The sequence below is a fragment of the Centroberyx affinis genome, unplaced genomic scaffold (genome assembly GCF_046629955.1).
Source record: "Centroberyx affinis isolate AG114_WGS23_722 - 3 ecotype Tasmania unplaced genomic scaffold, CSIRO-AGI_Caff_v1 ptg004775l_1, whole genome shotgun sequence".
Classification (NCBI taxonomy): domain Eukaryota; kingdom Metazoa; phylum Chordata; class Actinopteri; order Beryciformes; family Berycidae; genus Centroberyx; species Centroberyx affinis.
The window spans coordinates 1-17,500 of NW_027282318.1; the positions used below are offsets into that span (position 1 = coordinate 1).

General features: G+C 40.1%; 2 protein-coding genes across 2 annotated transcripts; both read right to left on the bottom strand.

Annotated features, from left to right (window-relative positions):
• Nucleotides 1–419: 419 nt before the first annotated feature.
• LOC139666042 (charged multivesicular body protein 4b-like) lies at nt 420–11,238 on the bottom strand (the record flags this gene model as incomplete). Its single annotated transcript, XM_071545124.1, has 4 exons — nt 10,902–11,238; nt 2,208–2,385; nt 903–1,017; nt 420–546 (listed from the first exon to the last, which is right to left on the bottom strand). Coding segments are annotated over exons 1-4 (604 nt in total), but the record flags the coding sequence as incomplete, so codon positions are not given.
• Nucleotides 11,239–13,112: 1,874 nt separating this feature from the next.
• On the bottom strand, nt 13,113–17,426 carry LOC139666041 (ciliary microtubule inner protein 1-like). Its single transcript, XM_071545122.1, has 4 exons — nt 17,368–17,426; nt 13,741–13,822; nt 13,411–13,509; nt 13,113–13,247 (listed from the first exon to the last, which is right to left on the bottom strand). The coding sequence occupies exons 1-4, from the start codon at nt 17,424–17,426 to the stop codon at nt 13,113–13,115; spliced, it is 375 nt and encodes a 124-aa protein (XP_071401223.1).
• Nucleotides 17,427–17,500: the final 74 nt, after the last annotated feature.

Sequence of the window (17,500 nt, forward strand, 5' to 3'; positions counted from 1 at the left end):
ATTCTTTTGTGCATTTGTCTTTTATTTGATAGATGACAGTAGACAGACAGGAAAGACTGTGGGAGAGAGGGGATGACATGTAACAACTTCAAACCTGTTCCCACCCATGTTACAAATGTGCACAACCATGATAGTGTAAGGTACATTGGATGAAAGCATCCAGCAGATGGAGATAAAATGTAAATTTGTGTGTGTGCATGCAAATTTTGCAAGCATGCAAAACACACACCTTTTCATTGCCAGTTTGCTCCATCTGCTACAGATTTCTACTCTGTGCTTAAAACATGCAAAAACTATCGTGTTTGGGCACTGAGAGAAAAATGGGAGAGTCATTTAATTTAAAGTAGGGGAGTATCTTCTGTGTGTGTCTGTGTGTGTGTGTGTGTGTGTGTGTGTGTGTGTGTGTGTGTGTGTTATACCTGGTCTGGATGGTAGCGATGTTGACGGTACGCTGGGCAGAGGGACGTCCTCCGTGTCTCCAACTTCCAGAAGGTTCTTGTCCAATTCTTCCTGTTCCAGCTCCTCCAGCTCGGCCATGAGCTCATCCTGGACACACACACACACACACACACACACACAAAAAGATTGACAAGTAAGAAAGCAGCCAAGCTTGTGTCGACACAAACAAAGTCAGAGACAACCTACTCATCAACAGCATGGCTAAAATGCATGATTTAGAATTTACATTCTAAACCAAGCAAAAAACTAAATAAACCAAATAAAAGCAACTAAATTAAACAAAATTACACTGAACAGTTTCACTGCTTGTGTGTTCATTCTGTCATGTCATAACTATTTTTTGTATATTTTCATAGAGTTCACCCAGTTTTTTCTGGCATAAGTGTAATAGATTCACAGTATAAATCATAGTAAACAGTACATGAGGACAGGGAGTTTCTCACCTCGTCGAAGTCTTCTCCGAAGCCGACCGGTTTGGAGATGGCGTCTGAGATTTCCTGAGCCAGTTCCTGTTGCTCTGTGATGTCCTGCATCAGATCATCCACTTTGTCTATGTCCCTGTGGAGGAGAGGACACACACACACACACACACACACACGTTAGTACATGTGTGCAAAAACACAAACACACGCATGTACATGGAAACACATACCCAATCATGTCCGCTGTACGAAAGCAAATGAGTGTGCTCACACAAAAGAACAAAGACGAGCATTTACAATTATGCAAACATGCACAACACACACACACACACACACACACACACACACACACACACACACACACACACACACACACACACACACACACACACACACACACACACACACACACACACACACACACACACAAGAATAAAAAGCAATTAGCTCCAAAGCTCATTAATTGGACATACATTCACATAAAAGAGAGGAGAAGAGGAGAGGAGAGAAGAGAGAATTAGAAGAGAGAGGTGAGAGAAGCGAAAAGATAAGAGAAAGGAGAAGAGAAGAGAATTAGAAGAGAGGAAGTAAGAGGAAATTAAAAAAAGAAAAAAAAACGAGCAGAGAAAATTAGAAGAGAAGAAGTGAGAAGAATAGGCCAGAGTAGGGAAGAAGATAAGAGAATAGAAGATACAAGAAGAGAAGAGAAGAAAGAATCAGAAGGGAAGAGAATAGAAAATGATAAGGAGTAGAGAAAAGAAAATGATAAGGAGTAGAGAAAAGAAAATGATAATAAGTGAGTAGAGAATAGAAAATGATAAGAAGTGAGTAGAGAATAGAAAATTATAAGGAGTGAGTAGAGAATAGAAAATTATAAGGAGTAGAGAAAAGAAAATGATAAGAAGTGAGTAGAGAAAAGAAAATGATAAGAAGTGAGTAGAGAAAAGAAAAATGATAAGTAGAGAAAAGAAAATTATAAGGAGTAGAGAATAGAAAAATATAAGGAGTAGAGAATAGAAAATGATAAGTGAGTAGAGAAAAGAAAATGATAAGTGAGTAGAGAAAAGAAAATTATAAGGAGTAGAGAATAGAAAATTATAAGAAGTGAGTACAGAAAAAACAAAAAAGACCAGAAAGAGAAGAAGTAAAGACCAGAGAAGAGAAGAGAAGAGAAGAGAACAAGTAAAGATAAGAGAAGAGAAGAAGTAAAGATAAGAGAAGAGAAGAAGTAAAGATAAGAGAAGAAGAAAAATGATGGTTGAACAGAACAAAAAGAAGAAAAGAGAAGAGGCCAGCTCAGATCAAACCCCTCCCTCCCCCTCTCACATGTGCTGGTGAGCAGACTTCATGGCCTCGGCAGCGAAGCCCATGTTCTTCAGCACCTCGGTGTTGGTGTTGGCGTTCTCCAGAGCCTCCCTCTGGAACTCAATGGTGGACAGAGTCCCATCGATCTGAGTCAGCTGCTTCTCCAGACGCTTCTTCCTCTTCAAGGCCTGCAGAGCCGCTGCATGGAGGGAGGGAGGGAGGGAGAGAGAGGGGAGAGAGGGAGAGGGGGAGAGAGAGAGGAGAGAGAGAGAGAGAGAGAGAGAGAGAGAGGGGGAGAGAGAGAGAGGGGGAGAGAGAGAGAGAGGGAGAGAGAGAGAGATGCATAGATATAAATAGATAGATAGATAGATAGATAGATAGATAGAAAAGAGAGAGGGGGAGAGAGAGAGAGAGAGGGGGAGAGAGATGCATAGATATAGATAGATAGATAGATAGATAGATAGATAGATAGATAGAGAGAAAGGGGGGGAGAGAGAGGGGGATAGATAGATGGATAGATAGATATATAGATAGATAGATAGATAGATAGATAGATAGATAGATAGATAGATAGATAGATAGATAGAGAGAGAGAAAAAAAGAGAGAGAAGGATTTTTCTTTATTAATCAGTCATAAAGTGGGAGGTGAAGACGAAGGGGAGCAAACAATTCAAGAAAAAACTGGAGACAACTGAGCGGGGTCCAAAATGTTCACTGGCGGTAAAATGTATCTTTGGTGGATAAATCAACAAGCATAAATTATTAAAAAATGTATTAATATTACAAGAGATTATTTCAACATTGATATATAATGATATCTGCCAAGATATGCAAAAATCACATGTTAAAGAGTCAAATTGATGTTCATCTCTTTGAACTTCTCTGTACGATAAAACGCTAATCTTCAAATAATATTCCATAATTTGTTACAGATCTCATTCCGTTAAGACATTTTAATTAGTATTTGGGTAAAACATTTGGTATAGTTAACACATGCAATATCAACGCACCACCACCAGAGTGATGCTGCAGTGACAGATTGTCACATTTCATAAGTCACATAAAAGGCAAATCTCAGAGAGCGCCGACACTGAATAATTCTCCAACTTGAAAAGCCGCAGCTTCAGTAAGTTTGTTTATCGTTTGTCTTTGTCCAGGTTTGATTTGATGACAAAATAGCATGTGAACGCAACAGTGTTTAGCAGACGTCTTTCCCAGCAGCACATAGTCACAGTTCTGGCTAAAAAACAATAATCGTCTAATGGTTGAAATCCCAGATCTGATCTGGATCACCACCAAAACCTTGGGCCAAAGGCGATCTGTCCACCAGATTTCAGCCAATAACAGACAGACAGACGGGTGAAAACATAGCCTCCTTCCAGCTTTGTTGGTGGAGGTAATGAATGAACTTCCATCAGAAACCAAAGGTCAGTTCACTCCGTCTGCAGCTACACCACACTGCCCGGCTCTGACAGACTGAGGTCTGCCTGACCCACACACAGCAGCAGCTGGCTGTGTGTCTTTGGTGAGGTGAGATTAGGAGCAGGAGAGCTGCAGTAAACTCTGCATGTTGTTACAGTAGAGTCTCAGTGAGGCAGGAGTCTGTTAATCTGCAAAATCCAGTCTGAGCCAAATCTCTGCATTCAGACACAATATGTTATCTATTACTAAAGGTGCTGCTACTACTACTACTACTGTTTCTACTATTGATACTGTTTCTACTACTGATACTACTACTACTACTGTTTCTACTACTGCTACTACTACTGTTTCTACTACTGATACTGTTTCTACTACTGCTACTACTACTGTTTCTACTACTGATACTGTTTATACTACTGATACTACTACTACTACTGTTTCTACTACTGCTACTACTACTGTTTCTCCTACTGATACTGTTTCTACTACTGATACTACTACTACTACTGTTTCTACTACTGCTACTACTACTGTTTCTACTACTGATACTGTTTCTACTACTGATACTACTACTACTACTGTTTCTACTACTGCTACTACTACTGTTTCTACTACTGATACTGTTTCTACTACTGATACTACTACTACTACTGTTTCTACTACTGCTACTACTACTGTTTCTCCTACTGATACTGTTTCTACTACTGATACTACTACTACTACTGTTTCTACTACTGATACTACTACTGTTTCTACTACTGATACTGTTTCTACTACTGCTACTACTACTGTTTCTACTACTGATACTGTTTCTACTACTGATACTACTACTACTACTGTTTCTACTACTGCTACTACTACTGTTTCTACTACTGATACTGTTTCTACTACTGTTGCTTCTACTGATATTGTTCTACTACTGCTACTACTACTGTTTCTACTACTGCTACTACTACTGTTGCTACTACTACTACTACCTACTACTGTTGCTACTACTACTACTACCTCTATTACTGTTGCTACTACTGCTCCAACTACTACTACTGCTCCAATTAGTAGTACTGTTGCTTCTACTATTGTCCCTACTGCTACTACTAATACTACTACCACTACTAGGTACAATGTTATGTATGTGTGCATGTATGTAAGTGTGTGTGTGTGTGTGTATGTAACCCTCCCTCCCCCAGACCGTTGCTGTAAATAAGAACATATCTGTTGTCACTTTGCCTGGTTAGGCTGAATTAAAAATAGGAATACCTGTTGTGCTCTTAGATGCAGTCCTTACGGTACTAATTAGCAGGTGTGTACAGTATAGTCCCAAAAATAGAAACTGATGAGGAAAGGGTATAGGAGACTCACACTTGATATTGCATCATCATCAGTGTCTTACAGTGAATGGCATAAGAATCAAACATGCTGAATTAAACAAAAGGCTTGTCCTCGACCAAAAAGCACAGGATGATTAGCAGGATGATGACTGTTGGAAACTGTGCTGCGTCTGGTGGAAGCTACTGAGGTGAGAGTGGTGAGGGTCCACACTGATGCTCCACCACTGCTATAACACTGGGAATTTCCCTTTAGCAGTAATATGGGAAACCACCTCATCAGAGAGAGAGACTTAAGACATAAACCTGCTGAGGGAGGGAGGGAGGGGGAGAGAGAGAGAGAGAGAGAGAGAGAGAGAGAGAGAGAGAGAGAGAGAGAGAGAGAGAGAGATGGGAGGAACAAAAGAGATAGAAACAGAAATCCCACAAGGTTCAGTGATATGGAGTGAAAGAGAGAGAGAGATAGAGAGACAGAAAGGGTGTGTGTGTGTGTGTGTGTGTGTGTGTGTGTGTGTTTGGACTTTACACCCATACTAGTTCAGTAATAGTTTAGGGGTTTGGATTTGGGTTTAGGGTTAAGATTAGAATTAGGAATAGGTTAAGGTTAGGATTTGGGTTTACGAAATGACTGTAGTCAATGAATGTCTAGTATAGTAGTAAGTATAGTAATATAAATGGGTGTGCATGTGTGTGTGTGTGTGTGTGCGTGCATACGTCTCTTTGTCTACTGCCATGTAGGGCTGCATGATTATGGCAAATATGCAAATCCCGATTATCTCGCTAACTATTGTGATCACAATTAGTAATCACGATTATTTGTCTCGTTTTTTTTTTTTAGAGCAGTATTTCTCAAAGCAGCAGCAGCTAGAATCTCATTGTGGTCCTGATTTATAAAACTCAAACAATAAATAAAACTAAACCAGAAATGTAACTATCTGTTCTTTTCCACTTTGTTTTTTCCACAGATGCTCCATGTAAGGTTTCTCTGCTGCTTTCGTTTTGGTCACATGATGCACGTTGAGCATTTTAAAGGTTGTGACTGGTCAGGCGACAATTGTTTGTGATTAAGTGTGCAGTCCTACTACCATGTCATCAAAACAGGACTGCTTAAATATATAACTAGGCTGTGCTGCTTAGAGGGTGACCAGTGTATCCTCGCTCTCTCTCTCTCTCTCTAACACATATACACACACACACACACACCCACACACACACAGCTCCTGGTTGGTCTGGTCGAGCAGGAGCCAAGCGGTGGTGGAGTATTTTGAGATCTGTTCCCGTTTGATCAGATTACATTCAGAGCCCGGCCCTATTCCTGGGACTGTAACATCATTATCCAACATCACACAACACATCATCACATTATCTGGCTTGCAATGCAATATTTTAGCTTTCATTCATTGCATTTTTCCCCTTGAATTTCATTTCAGGAGGTCAGTTTGATTCTGTGACCCGGTGTTTTTCTCTGTAGTCCTACGCTATTCTTGTGACAACTTTATAACCCCAGTAACACTCCTGCTGCCACCCACCGCCTCTGTTCTGTAAGATCCAAGCCTGGTTTCCACATTAACGCTTACTTCACTTTTAAAGCTGCACTAGACAAGGTTTCTTATGTTTTTTATGTCATCAGTCTAAATCACAAAGTAACTGATGCGTTGATGTGAGTGATGAGATCAGTGCTTTCTGTTCTGCTGTAAGCTGCGCTTTGTGTCAATCTCCCGTATTTTTCAAAAAATACCTAAATTCCTAACATCTCATTAAATTATCATTCCGCTAAAATATTACATGGGAACAAAACAGTACTAGAAACAGATAAGTGATCAACACAGCAACAAGCGGGAGGGAAATCCAGATTGTGCCTGTGAGTTAAAGCTGGGGTTCCCAAATCTTTTCATGTCAAAGATCCACAAATAAAAAACAGGCCACAGACCTCGATTTGATCAAGGTTTTATTCCAGGGACCTTCATCTGAGAGTTTTGTTGTTCGTCTCTATTGTAGATGCAGAGAGTGAAACCTCTGATCAGTGCTGATATTAAACCTTTCCTATTTTTGCTGGGAACGCCTGGAAGCCCCTTTAGGACCCCTGGAGGTCCCCAGACCCCAGGTTGGAAACCACAGAGTTAAAAGGAACCCCAAATGGCATCTGATGTCAAATAGAAAATAAAATAAACTGACAAGCAAAGACACAAACTTAACTGGATAATGTGGAAAACAATATAACAACAAAATGATTAAATATCAAGCAAGGGGAAAAGAATATGCAGAAAATGATCATGTGAGATCTACAGTAAGTCTGTTATGGGGAATTTGTGGATTGCCTGTACTGTCAGTTGTCCTAGGGCGGGAGGTTAATGACAGGTCTCTGTGTGTTCAGCAGAGAATAGAATGAACTATGTAGAAAATCAGGTTATGGGACTGGAAGCTGACAGAGCATGTGATGCAGAATGGGACTTTAAAAACCAGCTGTAGTTTACCTCACAGGGCTACTGGCCTCTAGGTCTGAGTGTTATACTGTTTCCCCTATAGAGGCTTTGCAGTTGCATCACAAATCATCAGGCAACCACATCTGTCCTCATCATGGAGGTTCACTGGGGAACTGGCTGTGTACAAATAAAGTCTAAATATACAACAACCAGCTAGAAGCAGAGAGCAGCTGAGTCAGCTTGTGGTGTGACTGTAGATCCATTCAGTAATGTTCTCAGTAAAAGTGAATAGTGTGATAAGGTGGATTTGTTTCCAAATGTAGGTTACTGTGACACAGTAAACTGTCTTGTCTTTAGCTCTAGTCTCTACTCCAAAACATGAAGAGTTGTAGCTTGAGAAGAGTCAGCTCAGTTAACCTGAACAAACTGTTAGCTAGCTAACTAGCCAGCAAACACACTGATGTTGATGTTAATGTGAACATGCTAATGCTAGCTGCTACTAGATACGTTAGCTAGTGTGCTAATCAGATGTGTTAACAACAAGACAGTGATGGTTAGCTGACCAGATGCTATGGTTAGCTAGCTAACAAGCTGACATTATCTAAACACTAAATCAATCAGATGGATCAGTGATGAAATGATCAGTTCAGTCAGAAACAGACAGAAATTAACCGTCTGTTCAATTCTGTTGAGACAGACAAGTTGTACGTTTAGAATCACAACCAGCTGTTCAGAGCTGAGGACCTCCAATATGGCTGCCAGAGGGTGCATTACACCTGAAAGCCCTAGATATTACTACTAGCAGTCCTGGGGCCGTATCCACAAACATCCTGAGAGTCTCAGAGAGTCTTATCTCAGCCTAAAAGTCCTTAGCAAGGAGTCCCAGCTCAGGAGTGATTTAGGAAAGTTCTCAGAGCGACTCTGAGCAAGGAATGGACAAGAACTTTTATCTTAGTGAGGAGGTGTGATCGACCCCGTTGCTAGGTGTGATGCTCTCTTTGGGACGCTGTCATTGGTTGATCAAGAAAAATCAACACGCCTCTTTTTGTCATCCAGAATGAACACAAGGAATCACACAAGATAAAACACAATTTACTCGATATTAACGCGTGGTTTGCTTATACTATCAAAAATGTAAAAAAAAATAAAAATAGAGCTCATTGGACAAAATCTTTGACAACCATACGAACAGTAATTTTTAATACTTGTATGGTCCTCACAGGTTGACACATTCTGCCTTTATTTGGGCGAATGCAGTAATGTAATTATACTTTACTAATTTGATGTTAAGATTTGGTGAAAATGGCTCAAGACTCAGTAGTATTAGTATAATTTATAGACTATATTGGCAAGCCTATAAGAATAGGAATAGGATGAATAGGAATAGAATAAGATGACGGTGCACAGTGCGACCGGCCAGTGGGAATTAAACAGGTTGTGTCACAATATGAGTCTGTGAAGGAGCTGTGATTGTTTGTGTGATTATTCTACTATGTGGTTGCCTTATCACTGCTGCACTGTTTGCCTGTTGCTAAATATCTTAACATTGTGATAACTCTCATAATAATAACAGCATTAATGCGTCTTTTCTGCGTCTTTCAGCCATTTCCTCCTCTCCTTAAGAAACTCCTCAGCTCCTAAAAGTCCTCCTCTCTACTCTTAACAGTTTTCCATCTTAGCAGCTCTCTTAAGGGCTAAGATGCTTCGTGAACAGCTTTTATCTTTACTAGGATTTAGGTCTTACTTTTAAGGGGAAATTAGTAGAAAAAGTCATCACTCTCAGAGTTTTCTTAGAATTTTATAACTAGGACCAACTCTTAGTACTAGAAAGCTTTGTGGATATGGCCCCTGGTGTTTACTGGAGGCTGGCTGTGGATAATGCCAGCAGCACAGCTTGACAGTGAGCGACAAAACTCATCTAGACTTTATTTGAATGTGACAGCTACTGATAGTGATCACCCAACCCCTGCCACACAGTCCTGCCTCGCCCCACAGAGGACGGCCCACCTGACCTGACATGTTACTGTACAGCAGCACAGCTCCACTCGCTATCAGCTGCCAGTCCACACCGCTCACACCACAACTCACCAGGTCTGGGTTCAAATGGACTTTTATCAAGGTAGTGGCAAGTCGGGCTGGGCGATATGCTTGAAATCAACATTGCGATAATCATAAGGATTTTTTTCTGTATCGATATATATATATATATATCACGATATGGCTCATATATACAAAAAAATCACCAGTTAAATAATCAAATTAGTGTTCATCCCACAGAACTGAATGGTAATGTTAGGCATGATGTCAAACAAAACTGAAATTTTCAAATAATATTCCTTATAAATGTTTCATATCTCATTTTTGTCAGAGTTTTTAAATAAAATGTGCTTGTTATCAGTTGAGACAGCAGAATTGTGTGTGATGATATCCAAAATCACCATATCTATAGGCTATAGGGAGTACTTGTGTATACATAGGCTATATCATCACGCATAGGCCTATATAGCTATGAATATTTAAGGTGAAAAGGGCATTGTAGAAAAAAAACACATGATAAAAAGCTGTATGTGCGTGTGTGTGTGTGTGTGTGTGTGTGTGTTGTATGTGTCTGGTGGAAAGGGTATTTTATTTATGTAGAGTGTATTTTATATAGACTATGTATATTGTATACGCTTGTTGTCACTATGTTTGTCTTTTAATGTGAAGCACATCGAGTGTACCTGTGTGTAGGGCTGGGCGATAATTCAATATTATCGTTTATCATCTTTCAGTGGAATCATATCATGATATGAAGATATTTTAATATCGTGACACACATTTCTGCTGTCTGAATTGATGATGACAAGCAAATTTTACTTAAAAACTCTCATAAAATGAGGTACGGTAGGAATATTATTTGAATATTTCTGTTTTGTTTGACATCACACCTAACATTACCATTCGGTTCAATGAGATGAACATTAATTTGATTATTTAACGTGATTTTGCATACATGAACCATATCGTGATATATATTGATATCGAGACAAATTCTTATGATTATCATGATATTGATTTCAACCATATTGCCCAGCCCTAGTCTGTGTATGGATGTGTTTTACAAATAAAAATGACTTGTATTTTCCATTTGCTAGAGATTCCTCATCAACTATATCACTTTTTTGTTGTTGTTGTTGTTGTTTTAACTGTCAACTTCACACAGCCTTAGAGTTTACATGCCAGCTCGACTTTTGAAAGTAACCTAAAAGTTTTAACTGACAGTAACCTAACACTTTCTGGTCGTCCCTTTCTGGCATACTAACCGTTCAAAATGTTTCTGTGTGGTACTTTGAGTAGTTTTGAGAGCACTGCTAAACGTTAGTAACGCTCTGCCTTTTAAAAAGCCATTTAAAATGGAGTCAGACGGCAGTGATCACACTTTACTTCAGGTAGGTTTGGTTTCAACTGACAACTTCCCTGTTCCCTGTTCCCTAGCCTGCGGGCTAACCAACTTGCTGTCAGTTAGCTCGTCACAGATCACGCGGTTTTACGAGACTCTTTCTCACCTCGTTTGTTTTTCGTGCCGTTTTTCTTCGCCGTCAGAAGCTCCTGCTCGATTTTCTTCTCTAGAAAGTCTTGTTTTTTGGTCAACATCTCCTCCGTGTCTCTCAGTCGCTGGATAGCATCCTGGGGTGTCGGCGATTTCCCACCCTTACCCCCGGTGCCGAATAACTTTGCAAGTAGCGACATGTTGTTGTTAAGTGTCACTAATAACGACTAAATTAAGTGTACACGAACTGTCTGGACTTTGTGATAGTCAACAGCTAACCGTCAAATAGCTCTGTGCTTCTCCTCAAGCTGTCGTCGCCGAGCGGAGCTGCTGCTGCTTCTCCTGTTGTTGTTTTTGTTTCTTCTTCCGCTTTTCCAGACAGGCCTCGTGATGTCATCGCGTCATCGCCGGTGCGTGAGTCATGCCTGAGTCACGTCGGGTATTTTGGAGTTTTGTGCTACGTGAAACCATTTTTTTTTTTTTTTTTAAATCTCCACTAGATGGCGATAATAACACTAAACACAGCCAACCAGTACATTATTATGACTGATTATTATTAAGACCTTTTCATAGCATCTCCCTCTCTCTCTGTCTGTCTCTCTCTTTCTCTCGCTCTCTCACACACACACACACACACACACACACACACACACACACACTCATTTGATATTGTATAATGTCATCGGTATGATGATGATTGAACTCGCCATGTACCTGTTTCTTTCCAGAGAGGAGCTGTGTGTGTGTGTGTGTGTGTGTTCCTACTACTAAAAAGGGCCCAAATTGTTACTCATTTACTTTACAAATACTAGTATTTAAAATGGTTTAAACTGGATATGACGAACAAACTGTTTAGTGAGGCAATCAAAATTATAAATTATAATACAAAATATAAATGATTAACTGATATATTGACATGTAATTAATCAATAATTAAAATAATGTGCATTATATAATTTACTAATTATGAGTAAAAATGTTGTAAAATAAGTAATCAGTTGTTACTTAAATCACATAATGTTCATATAGGCTAATCATATAATGTTGATTTTGAATAATCAATTCATCATTTATTAGATTGTTATGATAAAGTTTTGCCCTTTAATTGAATTCAGCCAATGACATGCAAAGATTACAAAGAGATTAAAAATACAAAAGTATGAGGTCAGTCAATGATTGATATTCAAAATAATCCAAAATCAGAAGATAAAAATGTTTAATATGACTGTATTTTAGAGTAACAAAATACTGTGATGGAGGAGGGAAAGGATAGAGATTTTGCAGAGGATTATGGGAAGGCGAGCGTAGCGGCAGAGAGGAGCTGCTGACATTGAGAAAGTTTTACCGACATTTGACGCTTGGCGAGGAATAATAAGGGAAAAGAGAATTTCCCTATAGGTATTGATAAAGTATTGTGTTATTATCCCTCAACTTAAGTGTCGTGTTGTCAAATGGTGGCTACACAGAACCTGAATGCATAGAACGGTCCGTCCACTGTTTGTCATGATAATTTGTCTAGTTCAGCATAAAATGGCGACTATGGAATTTTAAGTGTTAGTTTCTATGGTGACAACACAAGTCTGAGTCTGGACATTAGGGCTGTAAAGTCTGTCACACTGTGAGAACTGAGCAGATGAGTCTGTTAGCAAACTGGCAGAACTCAACTGAAAGCTAACGTTAGCGACGAGGCTAATGTTAGCGACGAGGCTAACGTAGCTTCATCACAGACTGGACTTCTCTCTCCAGCTCTTCTAGTCAACATTAGCATGTTAGCAATCCATGGCAGCAAGGAGACAGAGAAGCTGCTTTGGTTCTTGCTGTAAAACCTCTCAGCTCAGTGACTTGCTGCGAGTCGCTTTATACAGAAGCTAGTCTGATGGTCACAGCAAGATGGCCGCCGCTCCGACCGTCCAGGAACGTTAATTTGAATGGGAAAGTCCGTTCTATCTGTTCAAGTTCAAGTGTGGATGGCTTCTTCATTTTGGAACAGAGCTCTTCACAAACATTATTCATCAAAAAGTGGGATTTGTATATGTATAGATATACTGTATATATATATCTATATATAAAGATATATATATAGATATATACATAAATTTAAGAGAGACTCTAAGCTGCATCAGACAGGAGTGTCTTTTAATCTACATTCAGTACTGAGTCAGTGATTGGGCGAGACAGCAGGGCAGGGGTGCGTTTCCTCGTCCAATCAGCTGCAGGCGTCGAGAGCTCAGCCCAGCTCCTCCAGAAAACTCCGCCTCCCATGATGCACCATGCCGTAGTTCTCCAGCTGAAGGTGCGGCTGAGCGGAACGCCAGCCAATCAGGGCTTGAGTCGTCTGGGGAACCGGAGGGGAGGGGCCAACCTGGAGAAATGAGGTGTGTGTGTGTGACGGAAAGAAAGAAAGAAAGAAAGAAAGAGAGAGAAGTTAAAAACAGAAAAATCGATTACAGACAGATAAACAAATAGACAACAGATAGACAAAAATATTAATAGATAGATGGATGGATGGATGGTGTGTTATATACATGGATGTATTTCTCTGGGGGGGTCGGAGGTCGTGTCTTCAGGTGATGAGGAAGCTCCACTCTGACCACTTCCTTCAGCTTCGCACTCTCCCTCTGATACTGAAATACAAACAGGAGAGATAGTGTGTGTGTGTGTGTGTGTGTGTGTGTGTGTGTGTTTAACCAGTCAAGCTGCTGATGATAAAAGTAAAGTGCTAAAAACAAATACGGACCTAAAATACAACGATAAAAACCACAGAAGAGGAAAACAACAACTTGTGTGAAATAGCCGTAAGAGCCATATGAACACTGTGTGTGTGTGTGTGTGTGTGTGTGTGTGTGTGTGTGTACCTCCTTGTAGGCCTCGGTCAGGAAGCCCCACTTATTGGGCCAGGCTTTGGCCGACTCCCTCTCCACCTCCACATGTGCCTTCCTACACACACACACACACACACACACACACACACACACACACACATGTTTATATGCATATTCTCATAAACACATGCAGCATAGAAAACACATGCAGGTATGTATATCCACACTGCATGCTGTCACACACACACATGCAGTTTGCACACATATGATGGTGCACATACACACACACACCACCAGTGGTGGAAAGTAACTAAGTACATTTACTCAAGTACTGTACTTAAGTACAATTTTGAGGTACTTGTACTTAACTTGAGTATTTCCATTTTATGCTACTTTATACTTCTACTCCACTACAATTCAGAGGCAAATATTTTACTTTTTACTCCACTACCTTTATTTGATAACTTAAGTTACTAGTTACTTTGCATATTCAGATGAATAATACAAAATATAATCAACAAATAAATTATGATGTATTATTATAGATTAAGATAAAACTTTATTGATCCGCAGGGGGAAATTTACAAACTACCCAGCAGTAAATAAAGTCATTAAAATCAGCTTCACCTTTACCAGCTGCAACATTAAAGTGATGCTTACACATTAATGCATCAATAATTATAATCCAATAATATAATATACATTATTCTGAAATGGGCCATTCTGCATAATGGGTACTTTTACTTTTGGTACTTTAAGTACATTTTGATGCTAATAGTTTTGTACTTTGACTTAAGTAAAAATTTGAATGCAGGACTTTTACTTGTAACAGAGTATTTGTACACTGTGGTATTTCTACTTTTACTTAAGTACAAGATCTGAGTACTTCTTCCACCGCTGCACACCACACACACAGACACAGAAGTTTGCTGCATTTTATGTTTTTCACATGTTAACTCTGTGCATGTTAACTAGGATTAGGGCCACATGTGAAAAAATGATTTGAGTTCTGGGATTAAAGTCAGAATTCTGAGTTTATTTACTCACATGCATTTTTCACATGTGTCCCTAATCCTCTGCCGTACCCCGCTGCCCTCCAGCTTCAGGAAGCACTGACAGATAAAGGAAACCAGCGCTGCCTGCCGCTACAGGACAGAAACCCGCTCATCATGTATTAAACACCTCGGTAACTAAAGCCTGACTTCACACCACTGTCCTGCAGAGAGAGACGGGACATGATACAGCAGTGACAGGATGAAAATGGGTGCTGATGGGTGCTGATGGGTGATGTTGATGGGTGATGTCGGTAAACCCACTTCAGTCATGAAGGGGAAGATGACATGAAGAGGAGGAGACAAGTTAAAAACACTTGAACTCTGTTATAAAAGCAGCTTTTGGTGATGCACTTTACATCCCTGGATCCATTCAGTAGTTAGTTGTGTTTTTCTTCTTGGTGGATAACCGGCCAATCACAGACGAGGTGACGTCACTTCCAGATGTTTCCAGCAGCTCCAGTGGAGTTTGATATGAGAAAATGTTTCCGGATGTAAAACCTCAGCGGTAAACGTCAGGTTTTGGTGTCAGTCCCTCAGGATCAAAGAGCGAGGGCTTCTTTCTAGAGCCGCCATTTTGCACCGAGAGACGTTCAACAATCATACAGGGAGAGATCCATCGTAGAAGAGGAGAGAGACCAGTTTCTCCACCCACAGGAGCAGGAGAGAGACCAGAATGCAATGCAGCAGAGAGACAGGCTGGGGTTTTGAGGAAGGGATGCAGCTGCAATCAGACACACAGCTAGCTAGTTATATTTCTGTGCTTTTTATTGAAAGCAGCAAGTTCACGGCCCTTCTCTGCAGGTTGTTGAAAGGCATTCTGGGAAACGTAGGAAACCTCTAACTGCAGTAGAAGTAGACGAGGCAGCTTGAGGGAAAATGGGTTCAACAAAACGATTAAATATAAAGTAATTGGGTGCGTGTGCACCCTGGAAACGATGTCAGCTAAATAATGGTGTAAATGTCGGTCTTTTCAAGTCAGTTTGGGATCGGTTGGCTTCAGGAGACTTGGATCATGCTGGACGAGCGGTATGGAGCCATTTTATGGTTATAATAAAAAAATTAAAAAAATTAAAAATAATATTTTTGAAGCCTGACGACCTGAAGTCTGAAACGGTCCCCAACAACGTCAGTTGTTTAGGAGAGCTCTGCAACTTACTTCACCTGGAAACCCAAGAGAAGCTTGCATCGACTAAAAAACTTTACCGGATTTTCTACTGGCATAGGGGTGAGTAGATAATGACTGAATTTTCATTTTTGGGTGAACTATTCCTTTAAGAACACATGAAGAAACAGCTGAATATGAGCATCAGTCCAGACTTCATTTTGTTCTGCTAGACTTTCCAAGCATAAGGAACCGCAGCCGTCTACTTCTACCCATAATCCCTTGTGTTTTGGGGTGGTTTCCTGTGGTCGGTTAAATTAACGAACCGCACCGCAGTTCTCCTGTTAGAGGACTGAACTACGAACTGAACTAAAGGAGGAAACACTGCAGGGTTCAGATAAACCGATCAGATCATGCTGGCTGTGAACGCAGCCAAAGACTAAAAGTCCAAATCACATGGATCACCAGAGTGTTTTTGGTATCTGAAGGCTCTGTGGAGAATCCAGCAGCAACAAAAACCACCAGGTCAAACAGAGAGCTGCAAAACATCATGGAGCAGGCTCAAGGACAGAAGGAAGGAATAGCAACTCTCCACTAAAGCTGCAATAATTCAGATTTTTCCTGCCACACCAGAGCAGAAAATGACCATAATACATCTGACTATCAATAACTCAACAATTACCTCACCAACTGCTGAGATTTCTGCCTTTCAAAACTCACTTTCTGGCCCGTACTCTGTTTCAGAACTAAAAACTGTCAAGATCCTCCCAATCTCCCGTTTCAAACTTAAAAGGCGGCCTGCTGTATGTTTTTTTGACCCATTAAAACTGTATTTGTAATGACCGTTTTCACGAATGAAAAATAAATGGAAAAAAAAGGCGGAATAAACTGGAATATGTATTGGAAGCTGTGGTATGTTGTCCCTTTCTTTTTGAGGGGTTTGATTATGTTTTTATTGTATCTACTTGTAATTCAGCCACAGTGAAGCCAAATACATTTCCGCATGTGTGCAGTAAAATTTGTATTAAATTCTATTCATAGTCTGGCATGATTACATCTGTTCAATTTGGATGTTTTATGATTAGCATTATCTGTAATGGTTGTATATCACACATTTGCAATTCTAAATAATTACATGATGAACTAATAAATCAGTAAAATATTAATGTCTGATTCATTGTATTTATTTTGTTACTTGTTACATTTTGGCATCTGCTCTGAAAGTGCTGTTTCTCTTGAACAGCCTTGCCAGTGAAGCCATTTAGACAGAAAATAAAAATGAGAAAAGGTTTCAAGGTAAAAACACACGATACCTTTAGACGTCGGCTACTGTAATCGTCCGGTTTGAGTTCATCTAAAGATCGCAATGAATGATGAGCTCAGTGAGAATATCTGTTTATGAAGCAGGTTTTGAAGGGAAAGTGAGGCTGAACTGAAACAGATAACACACAATATTAATAATATAAGAGAAGGAGAGGAGTTTGTATCAGCAGGCAGGTTTACCAGATTTTGTCTTGTTCCACGCAGTTGATGGGTGCAGACGTTCGCTGTGAAGCTGCCATCTGTCCTGACCAGTGTGTGTGTGTGTGTGTAGTGTGTGTAGTGTGTGTGTGTGTGTCCTCTCTCTTTCTCTGTC

Bases quoted from the DNA above. Each gene is read 5' to 3' on its own strand.
- LOC139666041 (XM_071545122.1), bottom strand. From the start codon at position 17,426: ATGGCAGCTTCACAGCGAACGTCTGCACCCATCAACTGCGTGGAACAA. The intron at 13,510-13,740 runs GTACACACACAC...TTTGTATTTCAG, and splicing joins TGACCGAGGCCTACAAGGAG to TATCAGAGGGAGAGTGCGAA. The intron at 13,248-13,410 runs GTATATAACACA...TCATTTCTCCAG, and splicing joins CCCCAGAGAAATACATCCAT to GTTGGCCCCTCCCCTCCGGT.